Source organism: Protopterus annectens, chromosome 6.part0 (assembly GCF_019279795.1).
Source record: "Protopterus annectens isolate FY-2018-M chromosome 6.part0, PAN1.0, whole genome shotgun sequence".
Classification (NCBI taxonomy): Eukaryota; Metazoa; Chordata; order Ceratodontiformes; family Protopteridae; genus Protopterus; species Protopterus annectens.
In genome coordinates this window covers 1,550,270,843-1,550,284,284 of record NC_056737.1, presented here as the reverse complement: position 1 = coordinate 1,550,284,284, position 13,442 = coordinate 1,550,270,843, and the positions used below count along the sequence as shown (strand labels likewise).

Genomic DNA, 13,442 nt, shown 5'->3' with positions numbered 1-13,442 from the left:
AGGCAGACTTCATTTGTCTGCAACCTGTGGGTATCGGATCCGAGCCGGCATTTCAAAAAGCTTAGGCTCCGAGCTCCTAGCTCCTCCCTCTACCCATAATCCCCTGCCAAGCCCTAACTGACCTCAGATTTCATTTGCCACTTTTCAAGTTGCAACGGACTCCTCGAGCTCCTGGTTACAGATAAGATTTTTGACTAAAAATTTTTGAAAACTTTAATAACTCAGTTAGTTAGAGTGTACGTGTTAGGCTTTCCTCTCTCTATCTTTTTAATTTTTCTTTGGGTTTTGCGTAGTTTGTGTGTTTGTGTGTACTGTGTGTTTTAGGCCTGTTAGGGCTTAACATGTCAGAAGCCCATAAGGCAGTCTTTTCTAAGTGTACCGAGTGTGGCCATAAGCTGTCCCCAGCGGATGGCCACACTCGTCATCTTGGGGTTGAACACATGTCATCTGGTTGTACCATTTGTGCAGGGTTCAACCCCCGAGCTTTAAGGGAGCGGAGGTCGAAGCTTGTTCTGGCGGGACTTCTCCCTCCAGATGCGGCTCCGGCCTCTGCCCCTACTAGCCAGCAGCCTTCAGTGGGTTCTGTGGTCTCCCCTCCCCCGGCTGGGACTCAACCTCCCTCAAAAAAGCTGGAGGAGAGGGAGACTTCAAGGGAGAAAGAGAAGAAGGAGAGACACAAGGAGAGGCACCACAAACGGAGAGCCGAGACCTCAAGTTCGGCTCCTCCGTCTAAGCGGGCCTCCCCTGTGTCTTCTAGATCTCCTCCTCCTCGGCTCCGCTCCCCTCGGTTCTCTTCTGGGCACGAGGAGGAGGAGGAGGCTAGCCCTTCTGTGAGGTCCCCGAGGCGGCTCTCTAGGTCCGCTTCGGTGGCCTCATCTAGATCCACCTTTTCCATGAGCAAAGCAGACATGGACCGGATGATGAGGCGTTTCATCCAGGCCCAAATGCAAATGGGAGTGCTCTTAGCCCCCCCCATCCGGGAGGGCTTGACCCTTTTTTCGCCCCCTTGGCTTCTTCTCCGACCCACACCCTGGGTTCGGAGCTGTCGGTGCCGGGCAGAGTTGGATCCGGGGGTGGGTCGGATCCGATAGGTCGGCGCACCTCGGATCCGACCCATCCCTTGAGTGCTTCGGGTACTTTGGACCCAACCTCTCGGAGCCGAGGGCCGAGCCTCGGATCCGAGGGAGCTGGTGTGTCTTCGGCTCCGTCTAAGTCGGGCGCACGGTCTCGGATCCGGCGGTTTCGGCTCCGACTCCGGTCCGTGCGTCGGATCCGAGTGGGGGTCGGCTCTCGGGGCTTAGAGAAGCTGGCCCCCCCTCGGCCTTCGACGTAGTGGAAAGGGTGCTGTTGAGGACTACCGGACCCCCGGTCCCTGCCACGGCTCCACCCCGCACTCCCTTGCAGTTGGGCCAGGCTCCCATCAGCCGGTCCCAGGGACAGCCTGCCTCGATGTCCCAAGTAGTTCCCTTGGAACATCTAGCTGCTGAAGAGGACTCCTCGGACAGTCCCCCCGAGGAAGTGCCTCGGAAGCGTAAGTGCAAAAGGAGGCACATGGACTCCCCAGAGTCCATTACCGAAGACACAGACTTGGATGAAGGGGTGGGCTCCCCAAGTTCACCCACGGAAGACATCTCCTTTGGAGATATTATGGAAATGTTAAGGATCAGGGGGGTGGTCTGCCCCCAAGGCCTTCTCAGACGAGTCTGTGTTCTTGGAGGCATTCGAGGCGGGCCCATCTACCTCTTGGGTGTCCCCTCCTGCCAATCCTCTGGTGGACCTTATATCCACCAGAGCATGGAAGGATCCAGACACCGTTGAGCCTATACCCAAGCGTCCAGACCGTATCCTGAGCCCCCCGGTGGACTGCACTCACTGGAGCAAGGGCCCCGCGGTAGATGCCATGATGATGGCTGCAGCCACGAAGAGGGAGTTAGCACAGGAGAGTCCCTCTATGCATCCTCCGGGCAAGGAGTCCCGCTCGATGGATCGCATTGGGAAGCGAGTTTTTAGTTCAGCAACCTTCTCTTTGAGAGCGCTGAACTACATGGCACATGTTATCAGGATGCAGCGGGACCTGATTAAAGAGTACGCTGCATCTCCCCCAGAGTCCATGTCGGGTGAGGACAAACAAGTGTACTCAACCCGTATGGCCACTCTTAGAGCGGTTTCCAATATGTCTATGCGGCTACTTTCTCACGCTACCGAGGGAGCCGCTAGAGCTAGCGGAGCGGGCCTAGTCATGAAGCGTCAGGCCTGGCTCCGCCACTGTGATTTCGCAGAGCCCTTCAAGGCGAATTTCACGAATGCCCCCTTTGATGGTTCTGCCTTGTTTGGCAAAACTGTTTGCGAAACTTTAGTCCAGAGCGAGAAGGACGGGAAGACGCTGTCTGCCGTCGGAGTCCACTTCTCAGCTCCCCAGAGGTCCTTCTCGAAGAACCAAAAGGGACAGAAGAAGATGTGGTTTCGGAGGTCGCAGCAGTCCCAACCTGCTCCGGATAACTAGTCCTTCCATGGCAGAGGAGGACAGGGAGGTCGCCGTCCTAGAGGCAGAGGGGCTCCTAGAAACTTTGGGTCCAGAGAACCTTTCTCTGACAGACCCATGCAACATCCCTGAAGGGTTGCCCGGCTGTCCGTCTCTGGAGACAGTCGGGGGGCGTTTTTCGAGGCACCTGACTTCTTGGGAGTCAATCACATCAGACCGTTGGGTGCTTCGTGTGATATCCAGAGGTTATACCATTCCCCTGAGCAAGATCCCCAGATCCCGCAGCCTCCCCGATGTACCACCCGATCAAAGGGAGGCAGCAGCTGTCGAAATCGAGCAGCTGCTAGAAAAAAAAGCCATCCAGCGCGTCCCCCGAGATCAGACCGGATCAGGGTTTTACTCCAGGTTCTTCTTGGTGCCAAAGAAAACGGGGGACTTAAGACCGATCTTAGACCTTTCCCTATTGAACCTGTCAGTAACCAAGCAAAAGTTCCGGATGGTCACCCTACAATCTATACTCCCCCTCTTGCTGGAGAACGATTGGATGTGCTCTATCTACCTCAAGGACGCGTACGATCACATTCAGATGGACAGACGGTCCAGGAGGTTCCTTTGCTTCCGGCTGGGAGCCAGCCACTACCAGTTCAGGGTCCTCCCCTTTGGTCTCACCTCTGCTCCCAGGGTGTTCACCAAGGTACTAGCAGTAGTAGCGGCCCACCTGAGACTCCAGGGATTACAGGTCTTTCCATACCTGGACGACTGGCTCCTGATGGCATCATCAAGGCATCTACTGTGCTCAGCCAGGGACTATTTCCTTCTTATAGCCCCAAGGCTGGGCATCACCATAAACTGGGAAAAATCTTTACTGCACCCCACACAACTTATAGATTTCATAGGAGGAAGGTTGGACACAAGATCATTGCGGGCCTTCCTCACACCAGACAGGCTGTCCAGCCTGAAGTGTCATATCACAGCAGTCCTACAACCGTGTCCGACGGCGGCTTCGGTCCTGAGGGCTCTGGGATCAATGGCAGCAGCTATTCCACTTCTTCTTCATGCTCGCTTACACATGCGGGTTCTTCAATGGACCCTACAGGTCCAGTGGTCCCCGCTATACTCCTCTCTCAACAGCCCAATAGCGGTCAGCAAGGCATGCAAGGACTCCCTTTTTTGGTGGCTCCAGTCTCCGGAGCCTCTAGCAGGGAGACCCTTTTGTGCAGCATTCCCCCGAGCCACGGTGACTACTGCCGCTTCTCGCCTCGGGTGGGGGGGGGCATTCTGCGGGCAAGATTGTCCAAGGCACGTGGAACACCTCAGAGACCTCGTTGCATATAAATGTCCTGGAGATGAGGGCGGTGCTCCTAGCGTTGCAAGCACTTCACAGCCTTCTTCCTACGGGGACTATTGCAATCCAGACAGACAACATGTCAGTAGTCTGGTACATCAACAAGCAGGGAGGAACCAGGTCCTACCCCCTTTGTTGAGAGGTCATGAGAGTCTGGGAATGGGCAATTTCCACCAAACGCTTTCTTGTAGCAATGCACATTCCGGGAAAATCCAACATCCTTGCGGACAAGCTCAGTCGCACTATTCTTTCCCCGCACGAGTGGTCTCTCAATCCTCTGGTAGCGAAGAAGATTTTTGCCGTCTGGGGGCAACCCTGTTGTGATCTTTTTGCTTCTCACTCAAACGCCAAATGCGACAGTTTCTTCGCTCTACTTCCCCCACCTGGGAATCCCGAGACGCTCTGGTGCATGCTTGGCCTCCCGGTCTCCTTTATGCCTATCCTCCACTACCTCTGATGCAGAGGCTATTGCAGAAAGCCAACAGTTTGGGGAGCAGAATGATTCTAATTGCCCCGTTCTGGCCTCGTCAGCCCTCGTTCCCTTATGTATGGTCTCACAAAGTGAATCCGCCCTGGATTCTAGATCCAATTCCGGATTTCATCTCCCATCCTCTAGGACTCCCGGTCCCAAATCTACACACCCTGAAATTGGCAGCCTGGCTGCTCCAGTTCCATCCTTGATTAGGTATCTCGTCACCTGTCAAGGCCATTTTAGTGGTGGCTCATAAACCTTCCACTAGGAAGGTTTATCGGAGCAAATGGAAAAGGTTTTCTATTTGGGCAGTCCAGAAGAGTATAGATCCTTTTTCAGCACCTATGTCTGCGGTACTGGACTTCTTAACAGACCTCTTTCATCAAGGGGCTAGTTCTTCCACGGTAAAGGTACAGATGGCAGCGATTTCCCATTGTCATATGGGTCATGAGTCAGCTCCCCTCATGACTGCGAAAATTTGCAAGACCTTTCTTAAAGGAGTTTTTCTGTTGAGGCCTCCGGTCAAAGAAGCTATACCACCTTGGGACCTATCCTTAGTTCTACAGGCCCTTACTGCTCTCCCTTTTGAGCCTGCTGCTTCTGAAGATCTAAAGTACCTTTCCTGGAAGACTGCTTTCTTGGTAGCCATCACATCAGCCAGAAGAGTGTCGGAACTTCAGGCTCTATGCATCAAACCGCCTTACCTCTCCTTTTTTCCCCGATAGGGTGTGCCTCAGGACCAATCCATCTTTTCTTCCAAAAGTTTCTTCGGAATCTATTAATCAATCAATCAATTTACCTGTGTTTTTCCCCAATTATAAAAACAAAGGAGAATATAAGCTGCATTCTTTAGATGTTCATAGACAATTGCGCTTTTACATTCACAGAACGGCTGGTCATAGACAATCAGATCAACTGTTCGTCTCCTTTGCTAAATTTGCTATGGGCAAAGCAGTTTCCAAAGTCACACTGTCGAGATGGATTGCTAATTGTATTCTGCAGGCTTATGACACTTCAGGTAGGCCTGCTCCTCAAAGGGTTACTGCTCACTCTACTAGGGCTGTTTCCACGTCAGCCGCGTTTAAGTCCCGAGTGCCATTGGATGATATCTGCGCGGCAGCCACTTGGGCCTCGTCTCATACCTTCATTTCTCATTATAAGGTGGATGTTGTTTCCAGGGGAAGAGCATCCTTTGGATCAGCGGTGCTCCGGAACATCCTTCCATGACGGCCGCCCAAGATTTAGGTAGCTGGGGACTCTGTCCCACAGGTTGCAGACAAATGAAGTCTGCCTACTTCAGATTTAGAAGTTTTGTACTCACCATAACGTTCCATCTGAGTAGGTGACTTCATGTGGATGCAACCATCCCCCCCCTCCATCCCCCTGACCTTTATACAACAAGAGTTTATGCATCTATTTAGATACTTTTTATTCTAGTATTATATAGGCAAACTCAATCTGAGGTCAGTTAGGGCTTGGCAGGGGATTATGGGTAGAGGGAGGAGCTAGGAGCTCGGAGCCTAAGCTTTTTGAAATGCCGGCTCAGATCCGATACCCACAGTTTGCATCCAAATGAAGTCACCTACTCAGATGGAATGTTATGGTGAGTACATAACTTCTAATTTTTCCTTTTTTGAGCCTCTGGTTTCCTTTGTTTTCTTCTGTTTATTAGGTTTTTTTTATCACATAAGATGATTTACCAGCTAACTCGATCTGAGGAAGCTGGGTTAAGTGTAGAGCATTGTGGGTAGAGGGGAGGAGTTCAAGACTGGGACCCAAGTTTGTGAAAAATGCGACTGAGTCTGATCCGAGGATCAGATCCGTAACCCAGTAGTGATGATGAATGTAAATGGACAACACTGATGCTATGTTATGGTAAGTACATAACCTATAATTTTATTAACTTACAGTATTTTACACAGGTTTCTCTGCAGTTTTGTTCAACATTTGCAGTTCTTAAGTTTCTGTTTTAAAAAATTATTTTCAGGTATGGTTCTTTTGACCAAACAATCTGCAGGACAGATTAGACATGCGCTGAAGAGTTTAATGAAAGACACTGAACGGAGACAGGCATTAATCCAGGAGCTGATACAAACAAATAATCAACTCAAGTAAGAATGCTACTGCATTACCTGTTTAGTAGAAGTGTTAGTAATAGTAGAAGCTACCAGTGAGACTTTAAAGATAAATTCATATTTTTAGCATGTGTAAACTCAGCAGTCTGGCATTAAACCTGTTTTTGTGTTATCATTCTTGGTCTTAATTTATCACAAGAATCTAGTTTAAGATCAGCAAATTCTCATCGTAAAGATCATTGCTGGAGGAAATAATTCTCTAACTGAAATCATCCCCCAGGCTGGCATCAGTCCAGTGGGCATATGTTGGTAGCAGCAGGTATGCCCATTAGTATGCTTGCGTATACTCTGGCACTGTGGAAATTAGGGGGAACATGGCAGTTAGCATGGAGTTGTTTTCTAGCTCATTTCTTTTTTGCAGCCCAAATTTGAATGCCTTTTCATTGTGCTTTGCTAGTTTCTTGGTCATTCTCCAGCCTTTTGATCATTGCTGGGTAAATGCCAAACCTTTTATTGCTTGTTTATTTAATTTTTGAAAACTTAGTTATAATGATGCTGAATTTTCTACAGGTTAACATTCTTGTTGACAGGATTCTACATAAAGATTTCTCAGAAAATTAAAAGTACTGTACTATGTAAAAGGCTTGAAGTATAACAGGCAAGGAAGTATGGAGGCTTTTGTTAGGTGCTAGTAATGTCTGGCTTTGCCTGACATTCTCATTCTACTCCTGCTTCTCTTCATTTCCTAAAGAGGTAATTTTTAAAAAAAATTAAAGGGAGCAGATGTTGGGAGTTCATCTCTGTCATCTCTGTATCCTCAAGGACCAAGACCAACAGGATGTAGCCCGGCATCTAAAACGTTCTAAGCAAGTTTAGTCCCTCCCATTTGCCCACAGTGCTGAGCATGCAAGTCCCTTTTTCTAGATCTTTTTATCTGCATGCTAAAGATTGTTGGATTGTAAAGGGGCCCATGTCTTCCATTTTATTGAAGTGATTGTTTTTGCTAGCTTCATTGGTTTCCAGTCATATTTCTTTTCTGCATCTAGGCTATGATTCAGGTCAGTCTGTATCAACTTATCTAGACAAAAGTTGTTAGTACAGTAAGGTTCCTTTCCCCTCTCCTTTTGGCACCTTCTACTTCCTGTGGCAGGCTTTTTTTTTTCTCTCCATATAACGGAAACAAGTAAGATTCCCTTGTAAATGTGGAGAAATGTGCTCCTCAAGACAAACGTACTACACTTGTTATACATACATATATTTCAGGCACAAGTAACAATGCCCCTCCAGCTTGCCAGTATTACAGAACAGTCATTCCTGTAACAAGTGTTCGGACTATTCTTAAAATATGGAAACTAGAATTTGCTTATAATATAATTTGGTAGTCAATTCCATGCATTACTCTCTGAGAATCCATTAATCTGATGTCCTTTTCTTTCTTCCTTAATGTATGGGTTCAAGTCAGACTCTGCCACATATTCCAGACTTTGAATCCAGCTCTTGAGCTCCTCATTCTACCCACAATGCCCTATTCCATCCCTAATGCCTTAAATCTCGTTTGCCACCATCGCAAACAAACATAGGTTCTACTCTCGAGTTTGATAGAGATACCTTGTGAGTTATTTAACTTCAACATTTCTCCCCAAAGTTTTCTTTAATTATTTTATTAATCCTCCCTCTCAGTTTTTGCTGGTCATTAAGATTTTCCGACTCTTTTCTTTACTAGTGTAATAGTAATTCTCTTTTACCATTGTTGGTATTTTGGATTACCCATTTTCCTTAAGGGTATTTCTTTAGTTTACCATTGTTGGTAATCAACCTCCCTTTCTAAAAAAAAAAAAAAAAAAAAAGCTTTAATGGTAGTTTACCTTTTTACTGTTTGTCCTTTTTCTTGTACTATTACAACATGTCAGACAAACCAACAGGTTTTAAGACATGCACTTCTTGTTGTCATAAAATTCCAAACTCAGATGGCCCACAAGGAGCGTGTATACTGTCTTGAGGCAAGGCACTTGGACACTTCTTGCAAGATCTGTTCTACATTTAATCCAAGAGCCCAGGCAGAGGAGGAAATTTTAATGGTAGATGTCACCCTAGAGGCAGCGGATGTCTGCAGAACCAGGGTTTCAGAGATTACTTTTCAGAAAAGGCCTTCTCAGTGCTCCAGAAGGTGCTGCCTAACTGTCCAAATCTGGAGGCAGTTGGAGGTCGATTCTCTTTGCACCCAGACACCTGGTCAAGTATGACACAAGACTCATGGGTGCTAAGAATAATAACCTGAGGTTATTACATAACATTTTTCCTTTTTCCATCTCGTAAAAGGAAGAAACTTCCCAAAGTTCCACCCAGTCAAAGGAAGGCAGCAGTACAAGAAATCCTAAAGGTGCTAGCTAAGAGTCATCCAAAAGGTCCCACCAGACCAAATAAGATTTGGAATTTATTTGCACTTCTTTTTAGTGCCAAAGCAAGCAGGGGACCCCAGACCAATTTTGGATCTAAGCAGACTGAATCAGTATGTGAAGAAGTCATTTCTGAATAGTCATAGTACAGTCCATCCTGCCATTTCTTCACAGGGAGAATTGGATGTGCTTGATAGATCTTCAGGATGCATACTATCACACCAAAACAGGCAGGCACCCCCGAAGACACTTACACCTTCGGTTGGGAGCCAGTCACTGCCAAATTCAGAGTTTTGCCTTTTGGACTCACCACAGCCCCAGAGTATTTACCAAGTGCATGGGAGTAGTGACAGCTCATTTGAGACCAAAAGATTCCAGGTGTTTCCATATCTAGATGACTGGCTTTTCACTGCCCCTTCAAGCATCTACTTCTGTATGCCAAGGACTGTTTGCTCCAGATTTGCAAATCATTCAGGTATAATAATAAATCATGCCAAGTCAAACTTAACACCAGTCTAGACCCTGGAGTTCATAGGTTTGGTTCTAGATATGACAGCACTAGTATGATCTCTATCCCCTCATTGTATTTCATCTGTCAGAAGCAAGGTTCAGAATGCCATTGTCTATCCATCTACTCTGGCAAGGTTAGTACTTTAAGCACTAGGTCCCATAGCAACAGCCATAGTACTACTTCCTTTGGCACATTTCTTTATGCAGGTTTTCCAATGGACTCTAGGTGTACAGTGGTCCATTCTGTATCAACCCCTATCCTTTCCAGTCAAACTCACCCCAGTTTGCAAACAACACATTCACTGGTGAATTTAATCTGATGATCTTCATCTAGGCAGACCATTTATTATACGAAACCAAATAGCCACAGTGACCATGAATGCTTCTCAACTGGGTTGGAGGGGCATTTATTGGGAAGAACAGTCCAAGGCATGTGGTCCCCCTAAGAGACCAAGTTGCATATCAGTGTCCTAGAGATGAGTGCAATCATATTAGCATTGCTGGCAGTTCAAGATGCTCTCCCCTGGGGACTGTTGCAATTTAGACAGATTGTAGTCTGGTACATCAACTAACAAGGAGGAACTCCTATCTTATCCCCATTGCAGCAAAGCCATTAGTATGAGAATGGGATATCTCGTCAGACCACTTTCTAATTGAGATGCACATTCCGGGGAAAACCAACATGCTAGCAGACAAACTAAGCAGATCCATTCTGATGCCTCACAAGTGATGTCTCAATCAGTTGGTGGCAGAAATGATCTTCTGGCGTTGAGGCCGACCTTGCTTTGACCTATTTGCAACTCCCCTCAACAACAAATGCAACAAGTACATTGCTCTTATCTCCCCTCAGGGAAAGTCACCAAGAAATGCTATAGTGCGTATATTACCCTCCTCTCCCCTTGATTTCCCAAATTCCTACAGAAAGCAAGTCAGCTGAAGAGCTCAGTAATCCTCATTGCCTCTTTCTTGCCCTGGCAAATGTAGTTCCCCTTTTTATGGTGTCACAGTCATCATCCTCCATGGATATTGGAGCCCCCTCTGGATCTCTCTCTTCATACCCGTTAGGCATCTAACATCCTAACATTGAGGCCCTCAGACTGAGCACATTGGTTTCTCCACTTCTGATAATAGTTAGCCAACTCAGACTTTCTTCCCTTGTAAGTGGCATTATTTTGGCTTCTTAAAAATAATCTACCAAGAAAGTATACAAAAGCAAATTGAAAAAGATTCTCTTTTTGGGCATCAAATAAGGAAAATGACCCTTTCTCTACTGTGATTCTTCAGTTTTTGACAACACCCTTTAAAGAAGGAGCTAGTTTCTCTACAAATAAACTTCAGCTGGCAGCAATTTCCAATTTTCACATGGGGAACAAGCATTTTCCCTGGCTTTGTCTAGTTTATGCAAAGCTTTCCTGAAAGATATTTTTCTTCCAAGGCCTCCAATAAAGGATCCTTCTCCACCTTGGGATCTGGGAGTTGGGCTTAAAAATCTAATGCAGAAACTTTTTGAACTGTCAGACAAATCTGATCTGAAATTCCTGTCATGGAAAACAGTTTTTTTGGTAGCCATTAGTTCTGCAAAGAGAATATCTAAACTCCAGGCTGTTTTCTTCCAGAACTCTTTAAATCATTTTTCATAAGGATAAGGTTTCTTTATGGACTAACACTTCTTTTTTTACCTAAATTGGCTTCTAAAAATAACATTAATCAATCCATTCAGTTACCAGTTTTCTTTCCAATTTTTCTGGATCTCCTTGATGTGCAAAGACAACTACATTTTATCTTCAAAGAACAAAACAAATTATTAAATCAGATCAACTTTGTTTCATTTTTGCCAAAATGCCAGAGTTGTCCAGTGTCTAAAGCCACTTTGGCCAAATGGATAACATACTGCATTTCCTGGATTTATTCTCAGACAGGCATGACCATTACCTAAACTCCCAAGGGTCATTCAACCAGATCCACGGCTACATCATCTGCTTTTTGGTCAAGAACATCTGTTGATGATATTTGCGCTGCAGCTACATGGTCCAATGCTCATACTTTTGTTACTGATTACAAATTGGTTATTTCCAGAAACAGAGCCACCTTTGGTTTGGCAGCACTCTGGAATATCCTTCCATAAGGGCCACCCAAGATCAACTTAGCTGGGAACTTGAACTTTGCCCCATACGTTGAGGAAGAATGAAAATGACCACATCAGATTTAAGTCATGTGTTTACCATAACTAAGCATTTATGTTGTCCATTTTCATTCTTCCTCAACTTCCCTTCCATCCACTCCCCATCCATTTTTCTGGAGAGACCTGTTGGACTGTTTTGGAATCTTCTGTTCCAGGTTTGAGCCTTGGCTTTTCTATCAACCTATACCTGTCTCTGTTTAACTGTAGGGGTATATGGCAGCAAATTTCATCTGAGGCATTGGGGATGGAATAGGACATTATGGGCAGAGTTAGGAGCTTGAGAGCTGGATATGAAGTCTGGAATACGCGGCAGAGTCGGATCCAAACCCATACGTTGAGGGAGGATGAAAATGGTCAACACATATACCTAGTTATGGTAAATACATAACTTTTAAATATAACTCTCATTCGTATATAATCTTTTAATTTCTCCAAGTCTTTTTGGTTTCTAATACCATGACGGGAATGGACCCCATTCCTAAGTCAAAGTATGATTTTAAAGTTCATGAAATTAGTATTGTTTCAGTCTTTGATGTTGGCCAGAAGTGCTCTTGTCAGCACTCATAATGTGCCCAGTAATGACGACTCCTGCAATTTGTATGGAGTTGCATCTATCAGTAACAAATCCAAGTGTAATTGTAAATTCTTTTTTTATAAGACCCATTGCTCCTACTACTACTACTGGGACTGTCTGGGCATTCTGCTTCTACTTTGCCCTCATTTCTGCCTGCAAATCCTGGTATTTTATGTCTCTCTCTCTCTCAGTAAGACACTGGGTCTAGCAACTTCAATGATCAATGCTACTTCTGTCTTATTTTCCTGGACTACTATATCTGGTTTTCTCATATCTTTTTTTGAACTGTTGGTAATGGGTGATGCCATATGATATAAGCTCCATCATTTTCTGTAATGCATTGTGGCTCATGTTTCCAGTATTTTTCAGCTACTTAAATATTACAATGTTTGCACAATTCCCAGTGCAATACTCTTGCCACATTATTATGCCTTGCAGTATGCAGTCCTTTCGCCATTAGTATATCACAACCAGCAACAAGATGTGCAGCTTTTTGCAATTCTATTTCACCCACATGTTCAATGGACTTTGCAAACCAATGTATACATAGTTCACTATCTAGCGCTGCCAATATATTAACCTTTTGGTTTACGTTCATCTCTCCTTAGCCATTTTTACATTCAGCCCTGGTCAACATGAGGTTGTTCCAAGAGTTTTCTATACTTACAGCTATATTTATGCATTTTCCACATTTCTTGCCTTCTCACTTAATCCTTCACCTTATATTATTTCTTTTTTTTTTTTTTTTTGGCACATTCAGTTGCTGTCTGATTTTATCTACTTCTGGTTTGACTTCCATTCCCACCTGACTCTGGTATGCTTCTGCTAAACTAAGCAGGGAAGTAATCTTAGACTTATTCTCCTCATGTTTCAAAACTTTCACTATGTTTGGGAGATGTCAGCAGATATCTGTGCACTCCCACAATTGCAGATCTGTACATGTAATCAGTTTTGAGGAGGCCCATACCTCCTTTAGAATGGGAAATGTGTAGTCTTGGTATACACCAATTTTTATAAATCATTTGATGAGCATGAAGCATTTTTGTTTTCCTGTCCAACCTGTCCAACACCTTTTGGAGCCAGTCAATCACTCCAAAACTGTAAGTTAGGACAGGAAGAGAAATTGGTTTATAACTTGAACTTTGTTCCTAGATGTCAACACTGTTTTCAGTATTAAAGTCTTCTAAAATATTCCTAAGTTTTATTCACATTTGTTCATTTTTTTTATTGTTGATCCTTCATCAGTTCCCAAATGTTTATACACTCCCTTTTACTCAAGTTCTTTTATATCACGTTCCTGTCCCTGGTGCTACAGCTTTCCTGCTTTAAAGGTTGCTTTTGCACATTTATCAAGGTCAAATGAAATCTTTTATCATCTGAAAATGTATTGAACACTTGCAGTCGTC

General features: G+C 45.2%; 1 protein-coding gene across 4 annotated transcripts in view; it reads left to right on the top strand.

Annotated features, from left to right (window-relative positions):
- Window positions 1-13,442, top strand: part of CEP70 (centrosomal protein 70) — a 2,129,610-nt gene that overhangs the window by 178,642 nt on the left and 1,937,526 nt on the right. For all 4 annotated transcript variants that reach the window (XM_044075003.1, XM_044074999.1, XM_044075002.1 and 1 more), the window contains exon 3: window positions 6,287-6,410. In XM_044075003.1, the coding sequence (XP_043930938.1) occupies window positions 6,287-6,410 (124 nt within the window). The remainder of the gene's footprint in view (window positions 1-6,286; window positions 6,411-13,442) is intronic.